This window comes from Xyrauchen texanus, chromosome 10 (genome assembly GCF_025860055.1).
Source record: "Xyrauchen texanus isolate HMW12.3.18 chromosome 10, RBS_HiC_50CHRs, whole genome shotgun sequence".
Taxonomy (NCBI): domain Eukaryota; kingdom Metazoa; phylum Chordata; class Actinopteri; order Cypriniformes; family Catostomidae; genus Xyrauchen; species Xyrauchen texanus.
Window position 1 is genome coordinate 37,023,283 of NC_068285.1, and position 18,008 is coordinate 37,041,290.

At 38.2% G+C, this 18,008-nt stretch overlaps 1 protein-coding gene across 1 annotated transcript in view; it reads left to right on the forward strand.

Annotated features, from left to right (window-relative positions):
- Nucleotides 1-17,771, forward strand: part of LOC127651038 (terminal nucleotidyltransferase 4A-like) — a 20,602-nt gene extending 2,831 nt beyond the window's left edge. Inside the window, exons 2-13 of the mRNA XM_052136743.1 lie at nt 649-772; nt 887-933; nt 2,227-2,347; nt 2,495-2,602; nt 5,510-5,638; nt 5,909-6,122; nt 9,338-9,464; nt 9,557-9,663; nt 10,470-10,651; nt 12,198-12,344; nt 12,512-12,667; nt 15,228-17,771. Coding sequence (XP_051992703.1) covers nt 649-772; nt 887-933; nt 2,227-2,347; nt 2,495-2,602; nt 5,510-5,638; nt 5,909-6,122; nt 9,338-9,464; nt 9,557-9,663; nt 10,470-10,651; nt 12,198-12,344; nt 12,512-12,667; nt 15,228-15,374 — 1,609 coding nt within the window. The 3' untranslated portion in view covers nt 15,375-17,771. The remainder of the gene's footprint in view (nt 1-648; nt 773-886; nt 934-2,226; nt 2,348-2,494; nt 2,603-5,509; nt 5,639-5,908; nt 6,123-9,337; nt 9,465-9,556; nt 9,664-10,469; nt 10,652-12,197; nt 12,345-12,511; nt 12,668-15,227) is intronic.
- Nucleotides 17,772-18,008: the final 237 nt, after the last annotated feature.

Genomic DNA, 18,008 nt, shown 5'->3' on the forward strand with positions numbered 1-18,008 from the left:
CAGCATTTTTGGGCATTATAGGTTCAAAAATACTGTTTAGGTAGTCCGCTTTCAAACGTTTGTGACTGCTAATGAGTAGTGATGCTTGTTTGGAAGTTTGTTGTTGTTTGAAAATTAAGACCTTATAACTGACGAATTTGTATGTTAACTAATTTTAAAAATGTAGAGAGATTGTATATAGACCAATGGAAGTATTGAAGTGATGGTTCACCCAAAAATGACAATTCTGTCAGCATTTACTCAACCCCATGTTGTTCCAAATGAGTATTGACTTGGAACACGAAAGGAGATGTTAGGCAGAATATTGGCCTCAGTCACTGTTTGCTTTTATTGTATTAAAAGCTATAATGAAAGTGAATGGTGACTGAGGCTATGATTCTGCCGGACATCTCCATTTGTGAAACAACATGGAGTTGACTAAATTATGAGACAATTTTCATTTTCTATGAACACTCCCTTTAAATATGTTATTCATAATCTTAGGAATGTATGAAATGGGATCAAATAAAAAAACAGCCATGTTTACAATTACTTGTCTTCCCGCCATTCGTTTCCTGGCATTCTTCTGTATTATGGTAAACAATGGACCAGTTGCTTCTTCTACTGCCTCACTTGCTCCTTAACAAATAGTCGTCTTTTTGTCCCAAGGCTGCATGAAGAAATCATGGACTTCTACAATTTCATGTCTCCTCGTCCCGAGGAGGCCAAAATGAGACAGGAGGTGGTGGACAGAATAGAATCGGTCATCAAGGAGTTGTGGCCAACCGCTGATGTAAGCAAGTGAAAGCACAAATGTGTTTGAACTTTTTAGCTATTAGCATTTTAAATTAGTGGTGAATGTAGAAAGTGTGTCTTTGAAACCCTTTTTTTGCTTTGCTGTACTTAGGTCCAGATTTTTGGCAGCTTTAGCACTGGACTCTATCTCCCAACCAGGTAAATTGGCATGTGTAGCTTGCTTGATCTTGCACAATTAGTGGAAACCCATCATAGAGAGGTTATGAACAGAACACTTAACAGAGATTGTATCACTCTTAATGTATGCGTTTATGATCTGTTTTTGCTGTACAGTAGGGCTGGGTGATAGGACGATGTAATCAGATATTGACGATATCTTATAAATATTCCGATGCAGATTGTGACACTCAATTGACATGCGATGATCTTTTCTTTAGGCAGCATTAACTGTATTACCAAAGAGCAAAACAATCACAACTTCGATAAGAACACAAATTTGGCAGCATTATTTTGGGAACACAAGGGAATTTATTACTTTATTGTTATTCTTATTATCTTTACATTTGTAATTGTCTTTAGTTCCTAAACTGCAGGCTATTAGTAATTTTCCACCTGTTCTCATTGACGGATGCTTGCATGATGGCAAATGGTGCCATTAGATTTGGGGAGGTGGTTATATGCTTCATTATTTTAATAGCTTTTTCATTTAGTTTAAAGTGCAATTTCAAAATCAGTAAAGCAAAAATATTCACCAACCCTCATCAGGGGGTGTTGACGACATAATCGTATATCGTGATTATTTTAAAGCCATTATCAACAAAAAAAATCACATATCGCCCAGCCCTACTGTAGAGTGGGAGTGTTTTATGCACTGTAAGATCAAAGAGCAATGTAATCAATGTTTGTACATCATTATAGGGTGTCTCAGTCAGCTTCCTAGTTCAGTAGTCAGGCCATTGACCAGGGAGTCAGCCATTTCTAGGTTGCTCTGTAAAAATTCCCAGAATGCACCGTATAAACCAGGGAGCATTGTTGCACGCTATGTTCCCTTACCGGAAACAACATCATGTTTTCTGACGTCTTTCAAGTCATTGGAGGACAAGAGCAAGTGTAAAATTATAAAGTAAAAGCCTAATTTTTTCTCTTTAAAAGAGAAAATACAAATTGGATACGTAACAGGTAAAGAATATCGAGTCCAACAATTTTGTCTAATTTTGGAACGTGTAAGCCTTTAAATACTTTATTTTTCCCTGATTTAATAGCCCCTAGGCCTTAATTATTCGGCTAAACACTTCAGAGAAGTTTTACTGAAAGAATGTGGTGTTGATTTGTCAGCGATAAGGTGGTTTTGCTTTCATGTGGAAATTGTGGACATTTGTTATGTTTGGGCTTCCCGGCCTGTGTTGATTTTAACAAATTTCCTGGAAATTGTGAGGTATTTATAAACATAGCTTTATGAGAAATATTAAGCTTTTATTCTGTATAATGTAGTGACATTGACTTGGTGGTGTTTGGGAAATGGGAGAACCCTCCGCTGCAGCAACTGGAGCAGGCCCTCAGAAAACACGGTGTGGCAGAACCTTATTCTATCAAAGTTCTCGACAAAGCTACGGTAAGTGTAATGCCATATTGATCTATCACCAGCTCTACACAATTTAATGGTTTCATTTGCAGAGGTTTAAAGTTTTGGGCCTGAATGTGCTTCATTTTTGTTCTCCCCTGAGATTAAATTTACAATATCTGTCTTTGAATTTTGAAGGTGCCAATCATCAAACTAACAGATCAAGATACAGAGGTGAAAGTGGATATCAGTTTCAATGTGGAGACAGGCATCAAAGCTGCTAGCTTCATCAAAGAATATGTCAAGGTAAACATTCAGCTTTTAGAACCTGTTGGCATATGTTATGCATGTTTGCTGTCCTAATTGTTTGCGGTTTAAGGAAAAAGCATACTCTTATTTGAGGTAAAACAAATGAATAAACAGTGTTTCCCATATAATTGTTTTATTCAGCTGCGGTGCATCGGTTGAGGAATAGCTTAAAAAGATTTCTAATGCTTTGTGTTCTCCATTTGATTCATCTCGATATCTTATTCCTAAATCCCAATACTGATCTTTAAATTTATGCACAACTCTACTATATTGAGAGGGAATAACTCTCATTTGCAACCAAATTTAATGTGGCTAAAATGTTCATGTTAGGCAAATAGCTGGTAAATGTTCATATTTCACTCACCAGAAAGTTATAGTAAGTTTGTAGTTTAGTTGTGAAGTCTTCGGCAGCAAGATCCTTTCACTGCGCGTTGAGAGTAGAAGTTGTTCCGTGTAATGTGTGTTCAAAGACGAGATCCACGCCTCCCATTTGTCATTGAATATAGTCTCTTAATTACCTTTCTGTTCTTTGTAGTGGTTGTTGATCAAAGCCATAATATTTTTTTTTTACATTAAATGGTAATCATGCACAGCACAGATTTAAAGGTGCTTTTTACAGTAATGCCGTTCTTAAAGAGACAGTACTGGTTTTAGCACATGTTCAATAAATCAATGTAAATAATACAAATTGTGCAATTAAACAATAAGCATGTAACAGAAATTTTTTTATTAATGGAATACATGGATTTGTTTATTTTATATATATATATATATATATATATATATATATATATATTTTCTTTATGTACTTAGTTAGAAGGTATAATTAACCGCATTATCATGAAAATAATTTCTTTCACATGTTAGCAATAGGGACATTATATCTGAAATATACCCATATGAATCGATATCGAATCGAGAGCTGTATTAATACCCAGCCCTATTAAAAAGACTTCAGAATCGTTATAGATGGGTTATTCATGTTCAACTTGTCATTTGTGTGTTTATTTACTAGGAGCTTTTGACACTTGAAGGGCTCTGAAAGCCAAGATGGCTGTAGTTGGGGGCCTGGGTAGCTCAGCAAGTAAAGACGCTGACTACCACACCCGGAGTCGCAAGTTTGAATCCAGGCCGTGCTGAGTGACTCCAGTCAGGCTTCCTAAGCAACCAATTGACCCGGTTGCTAGGGTGGGTAGAGTCACTTTGGGTTAACCTTCTCGTGGTCACTATAATGTGTGTTTCTCGTTGGGGCGCGTGGTGAGTTGTGCGTGGATGCCGCGTAGAATAGCGTGAAGCCTCCACACATGCTAGGTCTACGCGGTAACGTGCTTAACAAGCCACGTGATAGGATTGACTGCGGATTCGTCCTCCGCCACCCAGATTGAGACGAGTCACTACACCACCACGAGGACCTAGAGTGCATTGGGAATTGAGCATGCCAAATTGAGGAGAAAAGGGGAGAACAAGCCCCTTAAATAAACATGAATAAAGTTATAAAATCGCTTTAAGAATTCTAACAAACCATATATTATTACAATTAATAAATGTCACATTTGTTTAATGGAGTGAATTAACTCTAGATGATGTTTCTCTGTCTGTCATTCTGATTTGTTCACTGATTCGTTCAGTGACAATTTTTGTAAATCACATTTTACATGTTCTTCATGCCTTAGATATGCTCAAAGTTTTCTGATTTCTTGTCGGGCATATAGTGTCTGCTTGTTTGACTAGAGGGAGGAGGGTGAAGCATAGCTTAGCATCTGTCAGCAAGCTTTCAACCCAGATGTTTGAATAAGGGTGACAACCTGCTGGTTTGACACTCTTCTACCGAGCTCATTTCCCTCTGCGTACCTGCTTTAGTCTCACCTTCATAGCTCTCATCTGTGCAATCACCAGAATGAATTTCCACCAGCTTATTTTCTGTAAGAGGTGATTTCAGATTATTGGGTAAGGACTGGAACTAAGATCTTATTCTTCGAGGAGGAATGAAAGATTTGTTGGCCAATCTCCAGTTTTTATTACAACTTCAGTCACATTTCGGAGTCTAAATATTCCTGCTGCTCCATGATTTGAACAGCTGGATTTTATCTCCAGTGGCAGATAGCTGCATCTGACATTCCATGTCTGCTCCTTTTGACCCATTTTACAACTGGTATTAACATCTGTCTGAAGTGATCCAAACAGGAATGGACAGTGTTAAATGCAAGTTAAAATGGGGGCCAATGTGCATTGAGATGCATTGTGATCTGATCACTCAAACCACCGTCAGACATGGTCAGGGACACATTTGTAGTGTTAACGCTAATGTGTCCTGATGCATACTGGAAAACAATTAAGGACTGCCCTATGATATAATGCACAATATCTGTGCCAAAGCAAATGTTTTAAGCTTTGTCAGCTAAATGAGGCTTTAAAAGAAAACCACCATATCTAAGTTTTTGCAAGTTCTTGGAACATCTTCGGTACACTTGTCATGTCATGTCATGTAGTGACACACATCATTATTAGCGATTGTAGTTCCTTTACAGATTCAGTAGCATGGCATTGCTGCTGCTGGAAACATTGTCAGAGTTTATTTGTACAGTTTCCGTCTGCATTGGTGGAAGATTGCATGGTTGGGATCTGTTAACTGAACCAAAAGTCATGAAAAGAATACAGTTCCAGTGTTTAAAAAAATAAATAAATAATGGAATCTGTTCTTGGTTCCTAACTTAACACATCGCAAAGTGATCTAAAAAGTGATTACCTCCCATAATAAATCCAGACAAAGTCTGATCACAATTGGTGATTACCAGGCAGTCTATCTCAAAGGCCACTTGTAATCTGGTCACCTGAGACAGATTTTCCATTTCTAATCAAATTTATGAAGTCTAACATATTACTTTTCCATCTTGTCCCACACAGAAGTATACCGTGCTGCCTTATTTAATCTTCGTGCTGAAGCAGTTCCTCCTACAACGTGACCTAAACGAAGTCTTCACAGGAGGAATCAGCTCCTACAGTCTCATTCTGATGGTCATTAGCTTCTTGCAGGTGCTAATGAAGTCTTGCTTGAAACTGTTTTTTATGATGTGTTGGTTGGGGGAAGGGTCCAGTCTAGCTCTCTCGCATGAAAACTTCAGCATTCTTTTACATGCTGCTTCATGTCAGGAATAATCTTTACATTTATAGATTTGTCAGTACTTATTATACATATTTTGGTACTGTTTGAAACTTCCTAGGCCACATTCATTCCATAAATAAATTTACTAAACAAATAAAGACATTTTCTTGTCTTAACTGTGTCTTGGCTTATACCCACAGTTACACCCAAGAATTGATGCAAGGAATCCCAACATGAATATTGGCATTCTTCTCATAGAGTTCTTTGAGCTTTATGGGAGACATTTCAACTACTTGAATACCGGTATCAGGATAAAGAATGGTGGTGCATACATGGCTAAAGAAGACATCATGAAGGCTATGAGCAACGGCTACAGACCCTCAATGCTCTGTATAGAGGACCCTCTCCTTCCAGGTACTTTACACACTACAGATCCCAAAAATTATGCCAACAAATTGTTAGCTCTTGTCCAAAACCTAGTGAGTCACCATCTGAAGCTACATCCAAAAATTTTGTAGAACCTCATAAGCAGAAACTCAAACAAGCATGAGACTTCACCACATTTCCGTCGTTATGCATCTCGGACAAAAATGAATCGCCACCCACTCACCTCATAATTTAAAACATTCATACTCTAGTCTGATTCTGGAACCCTCCAACGCCATCCAGGGTGAAAAGCTATCAGTGAACTATCATTGTTGAATTTTGCCAATAACCAAAAGCCGGTGCTGATTAACTGCACAAAACTTTTCTTTAATGCAGATACGCCATTCAAATAATAAAGTAATATGCTCGGAATTTTACAGTTGTACTTGGATTCAATTTTATGTGTATCTGGGGAAAAAAGTACATTATTTTGTTTGTGCTCTATAGACATTTTTCACACACAGTATTTTTGCCTTATTTAGCAGTGTAAAACTTAACACTTCTAGCAAACTTTTATATATTTTCAATTTATTTATTTGCTGTAAATTTATAAGATTAAGCTTTGTTGGTTATTACCATGGAATTCGTTTTGTTTTACCACAGACGTAATGAGATTTCTAGGGGAATCACAGAAAATTTTCCATCTCTTTTGCATTTGTCATAATTACCTGCTTGACCCATATAAATGAGTATTCAAGCAAGCCCCATGTACAGTTGAAGTCAGAAGTTTACACACACTTCGTTTGAAGCCATTAAAACAAAATATTTTAACCACTAAACAGATTTAATATTAGCAAACTATAGATTTGGCAGGTTGTTTAGGACATCTACTTTGTGCATGACATGAGTAATGTTTACAACAATTGTTTATAGACAGATTGTTTCATTTGAATTGACTATATCACAATTCCAGTGGGTCAGATGTTTACATACACTAAGCTAACTGTGCCTTTTAAGCAGCTTAGAAAATTCCATAAAATTATGTCAAGCCTTTAGCCAATTAGCTTCTGATAGGAGGTGTACGGAATTGGAGGTGTACCTGTGGATGGTAAACTCTGTGCTATCATACTGCTGAGGAAGGAGACGCATTCTGTCTTCTGGAGATGAACGTAGTTTGGTGCAAAAAGTGCAAATCAATCCCAGAACAACAGCAAAGGAAGATGAAGATGCTGGAGGAAATACTTAGACAAGTATCTATATCCATAGTAAAATGAGTCCTATATAGACATAACCTGAAAGGCTGATCTGCAAGGAAGAAGCCACTGCTCCAAATCTGCCATAAAAGCCAGACTACAGTTTGCAAGTGCACATGGGGACAAATAGCTTACATTTTGGAGAAACGTCTTCTGGTCTGATGTAACAAAAATTTTACTGTTTGGCCATAATGACAATCATTATATGGAGGAAAAAGTGTAAGGCTTGCAAGCCAAAGAAGACTGGTGCACTTCACATAATAGATGGCATCATGAGGAAGGAAAATTATGTGGATATATTGAAGCAACCTCTCAAGACATCAGTCAGGAAGTTAAAGCTTGTCGCAAATGGGTCTTCCAAATGGACATTGACCCCAACCATACCTCCAAAGTTGTGGCAAAAGTGTTTAAGGACAACAAAGTCAAGATTTTTGAGTGGCCATCACAAAGCTCTGACCTCAATCTGATAGAAAATATGTGTGCAGAACTGAAAAAGCGTGTGCGAGCAAGGAGGCCTACAAACCTGACTCAGTTACACCAGTTCTGTCTGGAGGAATGGGTCAACATTACAGCTTATTGTAAGTAGCTTGTTGAAGGCTACCCAAAATGTATGACCCAAGTTAAGCAATTTAAAGTCAATGCTTCCAAATACTAACAAAGTGTATGTAAACATCTGACCCACTGGTAATGTAATGAAAGAAATAAAAGCTGAAATAAATAATTCTCTAATATTATTCTGACCTTTCACATTCTTAAAATAAAGTAGTGATCCTAATTGACATAAGACAGGGAATGTTTTCTATCATTAAATGTCAGGAATTTAAATGTATTTAGGTGTATGTAAACGTCTGAGTTCAACTGTATAAATGGATTTAGTAAAAGTTTCTACATTTAAAATGTGATTATTATATAAATTTTTCTTTTTACATTGCTGCCATAATAATGGACCATTTAAAAAGTTTACGTGATCTGTCTCTCGTTTGTTCTTTGATGGTTACGTGATTTTATTATTGTGAATTATTTAAAACATTTCTGTTACACAATCCTCCAAATTTCACAACTGTCCATTACCATCAGAGCTGTTATCAAGTGCAGCACAAACGTACAGCCCTTATCAGTGGTCAAAAAGGATTTCCAGAACTATTTTTGGATTATAAACTCAAGATGTGGATTCAGACGGTAATTCGATTACCACACAACCTTGGTGTTTGTCAAAAAATTGTAGGTAATTTGGCCTGGAATGTTTTCGCTGGAGGTGGGAGGAAAGCACCGACACTAGAATTTGGGGAAAAGCCATTTTGAAGCTTAAATTAATTCTTTAATAGCCAGCGATCCTATGTTTGTTGATACCTCAAAGTCTTTCACGTTGTGAATTTGATTCAAATCAGGGGCGTGCAATAGATTTTACAACATTATGCGCCTATTTTAAACAATCACAATCTCAAAAGTCTTTTAATGCAGGTGCATTGAGGTGTTTTTCTCTTTCCCTCGTCTGTGCTGTTCAGGATGTTGGGGCTGTCATTTCAAATGGTTGATTTGCTCCATAGCTCTTTAAGAAATTCTCAAAGAATTCAAATGTGTCTCATTCGCCAATATATCAAGGGAAGTCCGATTTAATCACATTTGAGCCGCTCTGTGATATCCTGAATCCAGGTTGACCGGCGTGCACCACAATTTCAGGCTTCAATCATCCCCTTGGACATCCATGTCCCACATGAGAAGCAAGTTTAGTGAGAATATCATAAGGTTGCTGCATTGTCTGACAGAAATGTGTACAGACGTGGCTTGCATGAGAGTGTAAAAATAAAGGTGCATCTTAAAAAATATATATTGATGTTTACACGTTGAATCAATGACAGTGTATCGTTGGTTATTGGAGAGCTGTAACCATCCAGATTGATGCATCGTTACACCCCTATTCTTTAGTCATGTATATCAACTTTTGAAAAAGTATTTTACAGAAACTTGATTTAATTAACAATAAAGGACTGTTTTTGATGAACTGCTTAGGTAATGATGTGGGCAGAAGCTGTTATGGGGCCATGCAGGTGAAAGAGGCATTTGACTACGCATATATAATCCTGGGTCACGCTGTTTCACCTCTTGCACGTTCCTACCCCAACAAAGACAGTGACAGGTACAACTCTCATGCGCATACAAGCACCCTAATATCTCTCTCTAACTCTAAAGTTTTATTTTATCTGGTTTGTGACCATCTTTTCTCCTCAGCACTTTGGGACGCATAATTAAAATCACACAGGAAGTGATCGACTACAGGGAGTGGATCTTAAAGAAGTGGGGTTGTAGACCCAATTCCCGCATTGAGAGGAACCCAGGTGAGGTTTAATATGAACACAATTGGATCAGTGAATTTCTGCTTTTGACGTTGCATGATAACATGCTCCAGTAACAGCTGTCAGTGTTCTGATTGAAATGACAGTTAGGGGTATGATGATCGCTGAATCTAAACGGTGCCTCACAAGTTCTGTTCCTAGACCTAGTGAGCTGCCTACCTAGACAGCATTTAAGGTATCATGGGCACGCTCTCAATGCAAAGACTGTTCCAAAAGTTAGGCTGTAACATTATGCTGCCTTCTAAGATGCCCTTTTTTTTTCCAAAATCCAAAGCATCATCAATTGAGTCACATCTCCCATGTGCTTCAGTCACTTATAAGGTTCCATGATGTTTAGTATGCTGCCTTAGATGGTTGCTGTCTGTGCAGGTAGTAGGCCATCAGGCGGCTCACTAGGTTTTTGAACAGAGTAACCATCTGTAAGGGAGAAAGTGTCTCCCTCAACAACATTTTATCCTGTTTCAGGTATCTTTCTTATTCATGACTCTTGACTGTGATTGATGGACTTTATTAGACTGAGGCTTAAAGGTAGATTAGTTTGGTAATGGAGTTTGTGACCTTTTTAAAAGTGGCCTTGGAAGGAGCTGATCACTACAACAACAAAAAAGCTAGACTCAGCTCAATGAATGGAACAGAATGCAGGTGATCTGATAGCTTATTTGCACATGGAAAAGGCCCTTGATGTTTTTCCACCTAGTCAAATGTAACATGCTCTGATTTCCCTTAGAGCAGTGGTGTAAGTTTTCTAGTGAAGTTATGGCTGACTTGTCTACTCACTTTGCATGCAGGTCCATCCCATAAAGACTCGGTGGAGCAGGTAGAGTCCAGTACAATGCTTGGTGTAGGTGTGGAGGACCAGCAGCAGAGGGACTCCGTTTCCCCTCACAGTGCAGATTCGCCCATGTCCCTCTCCAGTCCTCAGCAGCACTCCTCTGCCTCTTCTGCATCCTCACTTTCAGGCAGCGATATTGTAAGCATTAACCAGCATCCAAACTTTAAAGGAATATTTCTCTTAATAATGATCTAACCCTCAATGTCGTTCCAAACATCTGACTATTAATCCCAGGGTTTAAAGGAATAGTTCACCCAAACATGACAATTCTCTCATTTACTCACCCTCATGCAATCCTAGACGTGTATAACTTTATTTCTTCAGCTGAACACAGTTTTTTTTAGAAGAATATCTCAGCTCTGTAGGTCCATACAAGGCAAGTGAAATTTGAAGCTCTTAAAACCACACAAAAGGCAGCATAAAAGTAATCTATACAACTTTAGTTGTTTAATCTGTATACTGAAGTGACATGTTAGTAGTGGGTGGAAAAACAAATCAAAATGTAAGTCCTTTTTACTAAAAATCTCAACTTTCACTTCCACATTATTAATTTTTTTGGCAATTCACATTCTTTGTGCATATCGCCACCTACTGGTCAGGGCTGGTCAAGGTGAAGATTTATAGTAAAAACGGACTTAAGTATTGATCAGTTTCTCACCCACACCTATCACATCACTTCTGAAGATATATTCTGATTGGCTAACATCGTGCAGCCCCACAAATGCAGCCATATTTGAAATTCAATCGGAAGAGAATGAACAAACCCACAATATTATAAAATAACATTTCAGGGTTTACACCTATTTGGATTCAATGTGTTGGATCTGTTTTATATTAAACTGTTCATATCAATGGTTAAAGACGTCCATTTATTGTGTTTTTTAAATACACCAACAATTAAAAATAGCAGAGATGGGTGAAGGAACAGTATGTGGAGCATTTTTGTGCACCTAACATGTGGCAGCAGCTGATTGAACCGAATGGTCTTTTAAAAGCGGCGCCAGAGACATGAAAACAGTCAAAGACGTCTGTGTAGTCCATGTTTATATACAAAAATAATTAAAAATTGTCCAGATGGGTCCCAATTGGTGTTAAGGAATAGTTAGACCACACTAGGCCACACTGTTTGCCCTGCGCGCCCACACACACACACACACACACACACACTCTCTCTCTCTCTCTCTCTCTCTCTCTCTCTCTCTCTCTCTCTGTGTGTGTTTACGAACTGAGAGCCAGGGTCAGTGGGTGGGGCCAAGGGCGTGATGATGTAAAGTAGGCATTGATGTTGTTGCTGTAGAGGCGGTCATTAATGAGTACCCTTTGTGACATCACAATATTATGGAAATGGAGAACGACGCGTTTTGTTAGCCTGGTTTCAATAAATGCTTTTATTGCGTTGGGGATTTCATTTTGAGTTCTGAAATTTACAGTAGGTTTTTATAGTAGGAAAAACCTCTTGTATCAAAATATCAAGGAAAATTTGATTCCTCATGACATGACCCCTTTAGTATTAACTTTCATCATATGGAAAGGAGTAGCCAGGATGTTCTTTAAATGTTTATGTATATATTTTGGAACAACATAAGAGTAAATAAATGATGGAATTTCCTATTTTTTTTTTATATTGTTTATTTGTCCTTCACTCTCACATATATTGACTCCCATTCCTTGTCTGTTACATTAGGACTCTGACTCCACGCCATATGTCGCTCCACCTGTAGCCCCTTTCCCTCTTCAGATTCTGGCACCTGGTCCTCTACCACCTGAGCTTCAGATGGGCACAGGCAAAGCCAACATCATGGCAGCACTCAATATGCCCCCAGGCACCCAGGTGAGGAGATTAGTTGGTTTAGTACTAATTTCTGAGACCTAACTTGCCTCAAAATCAGACGCCTACAGTATATAGGATGACTTTAGACTTGGATTTGAGCTTAGACTCAACTAACAGGTAACACTAGCATATTCTTAGATCTAACTTTCTCTTTTTTTCTGTACCAGGTGAGAGTTTCGATACCAGGCAGTATTTCAGTCCACACTTTACCTGGCAGACAGGTGTGTATGGCAGATGGACCTCCCTCATACCTCCACATGCCCCCCCCTGCAGTCCCCCCAGCTCCCCCCAGCCCACTACCCAGTCCCCATCACCTTCCAAAGGTAGGCTGTGGCCAATGTGTACTGTGTATGCTGTGTATATTTTGACAGTGAACAAAACCGCTTCCTACCTCAAGTTTGCATACAATTATTTTGACAGGTGGGGGTAAAACCAAGAAAACCGAAGAAAAAAAAGTTTACATTTTAATTTGCGCTTATGTAAGGAATAATTATTGATTGATCATTGAATTATTAATAATTTAATGCACACCTGAGGTAGTTACACAGCCGTGACTTGAAGCAGAGCGTCATCACAAGCAGTGCGACTATAGAAATTTAACTAACACTTGATGTGTCAACCAGTCAGAATCAAGAATTCATCAGTGCTGTGGTTATCTTTTCATAATTCATAATAAGCCATAGTGTTGGTATTTTGATGAAAATGTACTTTTAAATTGAGTCAATATTTCATCATGTGATATTCATAAATCTTTGTCATTTTAACCAAAATGGAATGTAAATTTAGTCAACAAAATAACTGCAGATATAGTTAGTAATGTGCAAAATAACAAACACAAAAACCAGAAACAGACCAAGCTTTAACCAGATTTAAAAATATTCTTAAAAATTTATGAAATACTTTCAATTATTGTAACATGTAATGAATATACTAAAGTATTAGCTATTTAAAAAAACAAACAAAAAAAAAACACTGCACTTAGGATGTTGAGTTACGAGTAGCACATTTTTATTTCTTTTTTCAAGATACATTTTTTTTTTATTGATAGACTCTTGAACACAACACCCCTAACAAACATTCCCATGGTCCAAGCCTGAGTATACACACATAAACGTGAAGAGAGAGAAAAGAAAAATGGTTTCTCTCCGCATGGCCCTCACCTAGAGCCTTCCAGAAGCATTTGTCCCATTTCTTACTATATGTATCGAATCAGCCAAGCTGTTTGTATGACATCTTTTCGAATGCTGACACCCTGCCCAATTCGGTGAACCATTCTTGAAATGGAGCGTCATTTGTCTGCCAATCATTACACTAGTGTGGACCCAGTTTTTTTTATATTTGTCATCTACTTTAATAACTGCCCCATCACCCAACCTCCAACTGACATCGCCAGCAAGTAGTTGTGTCTTTTAAACTAAGCCTAAACAATCTAGAGGGAGTAAAATAGAAACTATGCAGAATCTTAAACTAAATAAGGCATACCCTCGCATCTCTAGACATAGTTTTAATTTTTTTTTTAATTCTTTCCCACTCCCCATCCTCCAATACCAAGAGCTGTTAAGGCTCCATCACCAAGACTCTGAATCAATGAAGAATAATTCATTGATGCTTCATGACCCTTTCCAAAGGCCGTGAGCACTATACAAAGAGTGTCTGTATTTTTTTGGTGGTAGTACACAACCCCTTATAGCTGTAAGTAAATGATGCAACTGTAAATACCTGAAAAACGTTTTTATTTCTAGACTTCGATTTTTCGTTCTTTAAAGAAAACGGTGTTATATGGTATATTGTTAATATCTTGCAGTATTTCTTCTTGTCATATTTTCGGCAGCAGTATGTTTTAAGATAATTCATCGCCATGATTTACCTTTTTCATCTAGTCTTCGTTATCGATGACAATCAGAAAACCATTTTGTCTGCATTTTTGTCAGTAAAAGACTATATTAATACTGGCTGGGGTGTAAGTACATAATCATGACTGCTACACAGCTATTTTTATAACTATTTTTGTATGACTGTGCAACACTGTAAAAATATAATATAAGGGGCACTTGACAACTATGATGATATCCAACAAACATTTTAAAATGATCCACATAGAATATGAAAGGCTTAAAAATGGTACAATTCAGGTCTTATAAAGTTATATACAATTACTTACAAAATGGTGTGAACTTCCTTATATCAACATCATGTATCCACAGCACCAACCAATGCTTTGGCTTGCAAAGGCAAGATTTAGGTGAAAGACACAGTTTTATTGTTGCCACGGCAGGCAAGGGCACAAATGAAAATCATTTGTAATGTATACAAAAACTAAAACGCGTACTGAGGTAACTATCAAAGGCCAAAGATGAATGCAGGTGGATTTTGATTTTCTGATATTTGTAGTGAGCTAACTGACCTTGAAAAGCACAAACTACCTTTTAATATCATGTGAAACACTTTCAAGAAAATGTTCTCAGAATAGCCAATAGAGGGAGACTTCTAGATGGAACAAAACTCTAAATGAAACTGAACATTGTGCATGTGCCTGTAGGAGTCTCTTTTTCTGTTATCAGAATCCTTCTTTGTAATGACCTGAAAGATGACCATAAACTATGCACAAAATATTTATTCAGTACTGATAGAATATCAGGAAACAAAATGATCAAATAAAAAATTATTGGATTGTGGCGTTGGCAAAATGATTCCTATGTGCTTCCATGTGTGGAGCGCTATTTGTTTGCCGAAGAAGTGCCTGCCTATGTGAAGTGTTTTTAATCAGTTGCATTTGAGGTTCTCTTTCAGTGTTGATGCTGATGCTATTTAAGCACCAGACCTCAACATACCTGGCCCATACAGCCGTCCTAAATTGCCATTTGTCTTTTCTGTCACCTGCAGACAGGTACCAAGTTCCCTCTGAAGGGCTTCCACAATCCCGCCGTGGTGCACAGTCCTGTCCTTTCCAACCGAAGCCACATTCAGTACAACCGCAACACCTGGCGGCGCAGGAAGCGGGACAGTCTACCGGCCAGCGTCAGCAGATAAAGATGACGCTGCTCCCCTCTGGGCGCTTCCTTTTCACTTGTTTCCTCATCCACCCCACCCCTGTGGTTCTGTCTTAAAATGATGAGAACCCATTGAGCCCTCCTACTGATGGAGCAAGGACCGATTGACCGGCGTTTGAAACCCAACTTCTCGTTCAGTAGTTGTGGTGATGGTGGTGCTAAGTAGTTCAGTCTGCCAGTTTTGGTTTTTTTGACCTGTGCAGTCTTCCCAAGGAAGCTTCAAGAGCAGGACATTTTTGGTCATCTACTCCACAATTCCCTGTTCACAGGTGAAACGTTCCTTTTTGTGTGTCATACTCCTTTTTTACTGTCTTCACATTTTCAGTCTAAAGCAGACACCCTCCACATATGGGACAAGATTCAGTGGAATTGAGCGTATAATATTTGTTGTATCGGGGTGTTTCCTAGGTGTTTGCCACTTTTTGTGTGTATGTGTGTAATGCTGGCTTCAAATCCTGCACTCAAGATGCTTCCAGAGTCCCCTCTATATTGACTATAACCACATCAAGCAACTTTGACCTTTTTGTGCAATAACTTCTTAATTTCTCTGTTTTTCATTCACTATGGAAACCTATTTAATTCGATTTTCTGTGTCAGCTTGTTTTGTTTTTTTTTGGCTCGTTTTGTAAAAATGTTTTTATTTTTGTAATGTTTTTAATTTCGTTGATTGTTAACAGATCCTGTCAGACAGGCTTCTTAAGTGGGAAAAGTCTGTTTTAAAAAAGTCCAACTGTTTATATTCCCTTCTCCCCTTTTTCTCTGCATTGGTTGCACCTGGATTAGCCTGCGTGGAAGTGGCCAGTTTAGATCTTGCAGAATGACTTCCACTCTTTGCCTGTAGGTGGTGCCATTTCGTTTATTTTTTTTTATATATATTTTTTTTTTTTTTGAGACTGGGCTGTTGGTTTTATATGTCTCTTTTGTTTGTCTTTATGGGTGTAGATTCGTGGCATTGAGGCTGTAAGAGTAATGCTCTTTGTGCGCAGAAATGGCCCACTAAGTTGGTTGCCTCTGAAATTGCTCCGGTCTGATTGCGCTTTCATTTATGTGTGTATGTGTGTCTGTCTGTCCATTTTAAATTGCTATAGATAAGTGTGAGAAGAGAGAATTGTTTTAGGGAAGCTGTAATGAACGTGCGAGCAGACTCCAGATCAGTGCAGCTTTATGCAAGGTGCCCTAATCGGACCTTTTCGGACTTCTGAACGGGCACCCCAATCAAACAGACTAATGGAGAGGTAATTTATTTTGATTCCTTTCTGGAATCTTTGTGCATTTATTGCCAGGTACTTGCGCTAATAAATGCCTTTTCGGTAAAGACCTATTCCTGTACTATATTGTACTGTATATTTTTCTGTTTATATATGGCACACTACAACTGTATCTCTGTTGTTCAGAACATCACAAGCATACAGGTTATTGTTACTATGCAAGTGGAGTTTTGAAAATCTCTTGCTGTGTCCCTTATGAGAGCCATTGCTTATAAATCTTGTCAAGAAACAAACCGAAGTACCATTAATGGACTCAGGCCTGAGAGAGCAATGCGTTTAGCTGGCTTATCAAGGTACATGTGTCTGTTTTAAAGGGAAAAACAACCAAACGTCTTGTTTGGAATTTCCTGCTGCTGCTGCCGCCGCCTTGAACTGAAATTTCACTGGAGCGCAAGTTTTCTTCCTGGAGATCAACCGGACTACATGTAGTGCTGTTACAATGCTACAACCATGTTAATGGCAACTGTCAAAAAACACTTTGAATGCCTCCTGCACTCTGTATGGAATGACTTTGTTTGCCACAAACTTATGTGAAGTATTTTACGAAGTCATATCTGAATACGGAGATTCTTAAGAAATATTATGAGCTACAGGATTGCCTTTGTAACTCTTGAATTGCCTGCCTATCAATGCAATTGGGCAAATGTAACTAATTGCAGTTTCTGCTTTTAGATAGAACCAGCATCTTTTGCAAAGAGTGTTCGACACGGAGGCAACTCCTCCCATGCCCTTTTGTCCATCTGCTAAGGACTCCGTTTGCTGTACTTAATAGTTTGCCCAAATGAAAACAGCTCCCTCCTTTTCCTGAGTGAATCTGTGGAGATGTATTGGACAGTGGAAGTGTAATGGTTTAACCTTTGTGGTGATGTACTGATTGATACAGTGTGACACTCCATTGAATATCAATGACTGATTTTAATTTTAAATATTTTTTTGCTGACGTCAGTTTTCGCAGTGGCCAAAAACACCCCTGAACTTGTCAGTCCTTATATAGAAAGCCCTCAATGTGGCCGCCCAGCATCCAAGAAGTCAGTCGGAGGAATTGTTTTTGTTTTCCTTCAATATTTGTATGTAATTTTTTTTTCTATTTTATTTTTTAAATAAACATCTTAAAACATTTGTTGGTCACGTCTCACTTTTTCCTTATTGTTCTTTAGTAAATGAATAAAACTGCCCTTCAAGTATTGCTTGGACTGTCATGTTCAACTGTTTGCACTGTAGTTAAAGGAATGTTCCAGGTTCAATGCTTTTTTTTCTTCAATTTGGAATGCCCAATTCCCAATGCACTAAGTCCTCGTGGTGGCGTAGTGACTCACCTCAATCCGGGTGGCGGAGGACCAATCTCA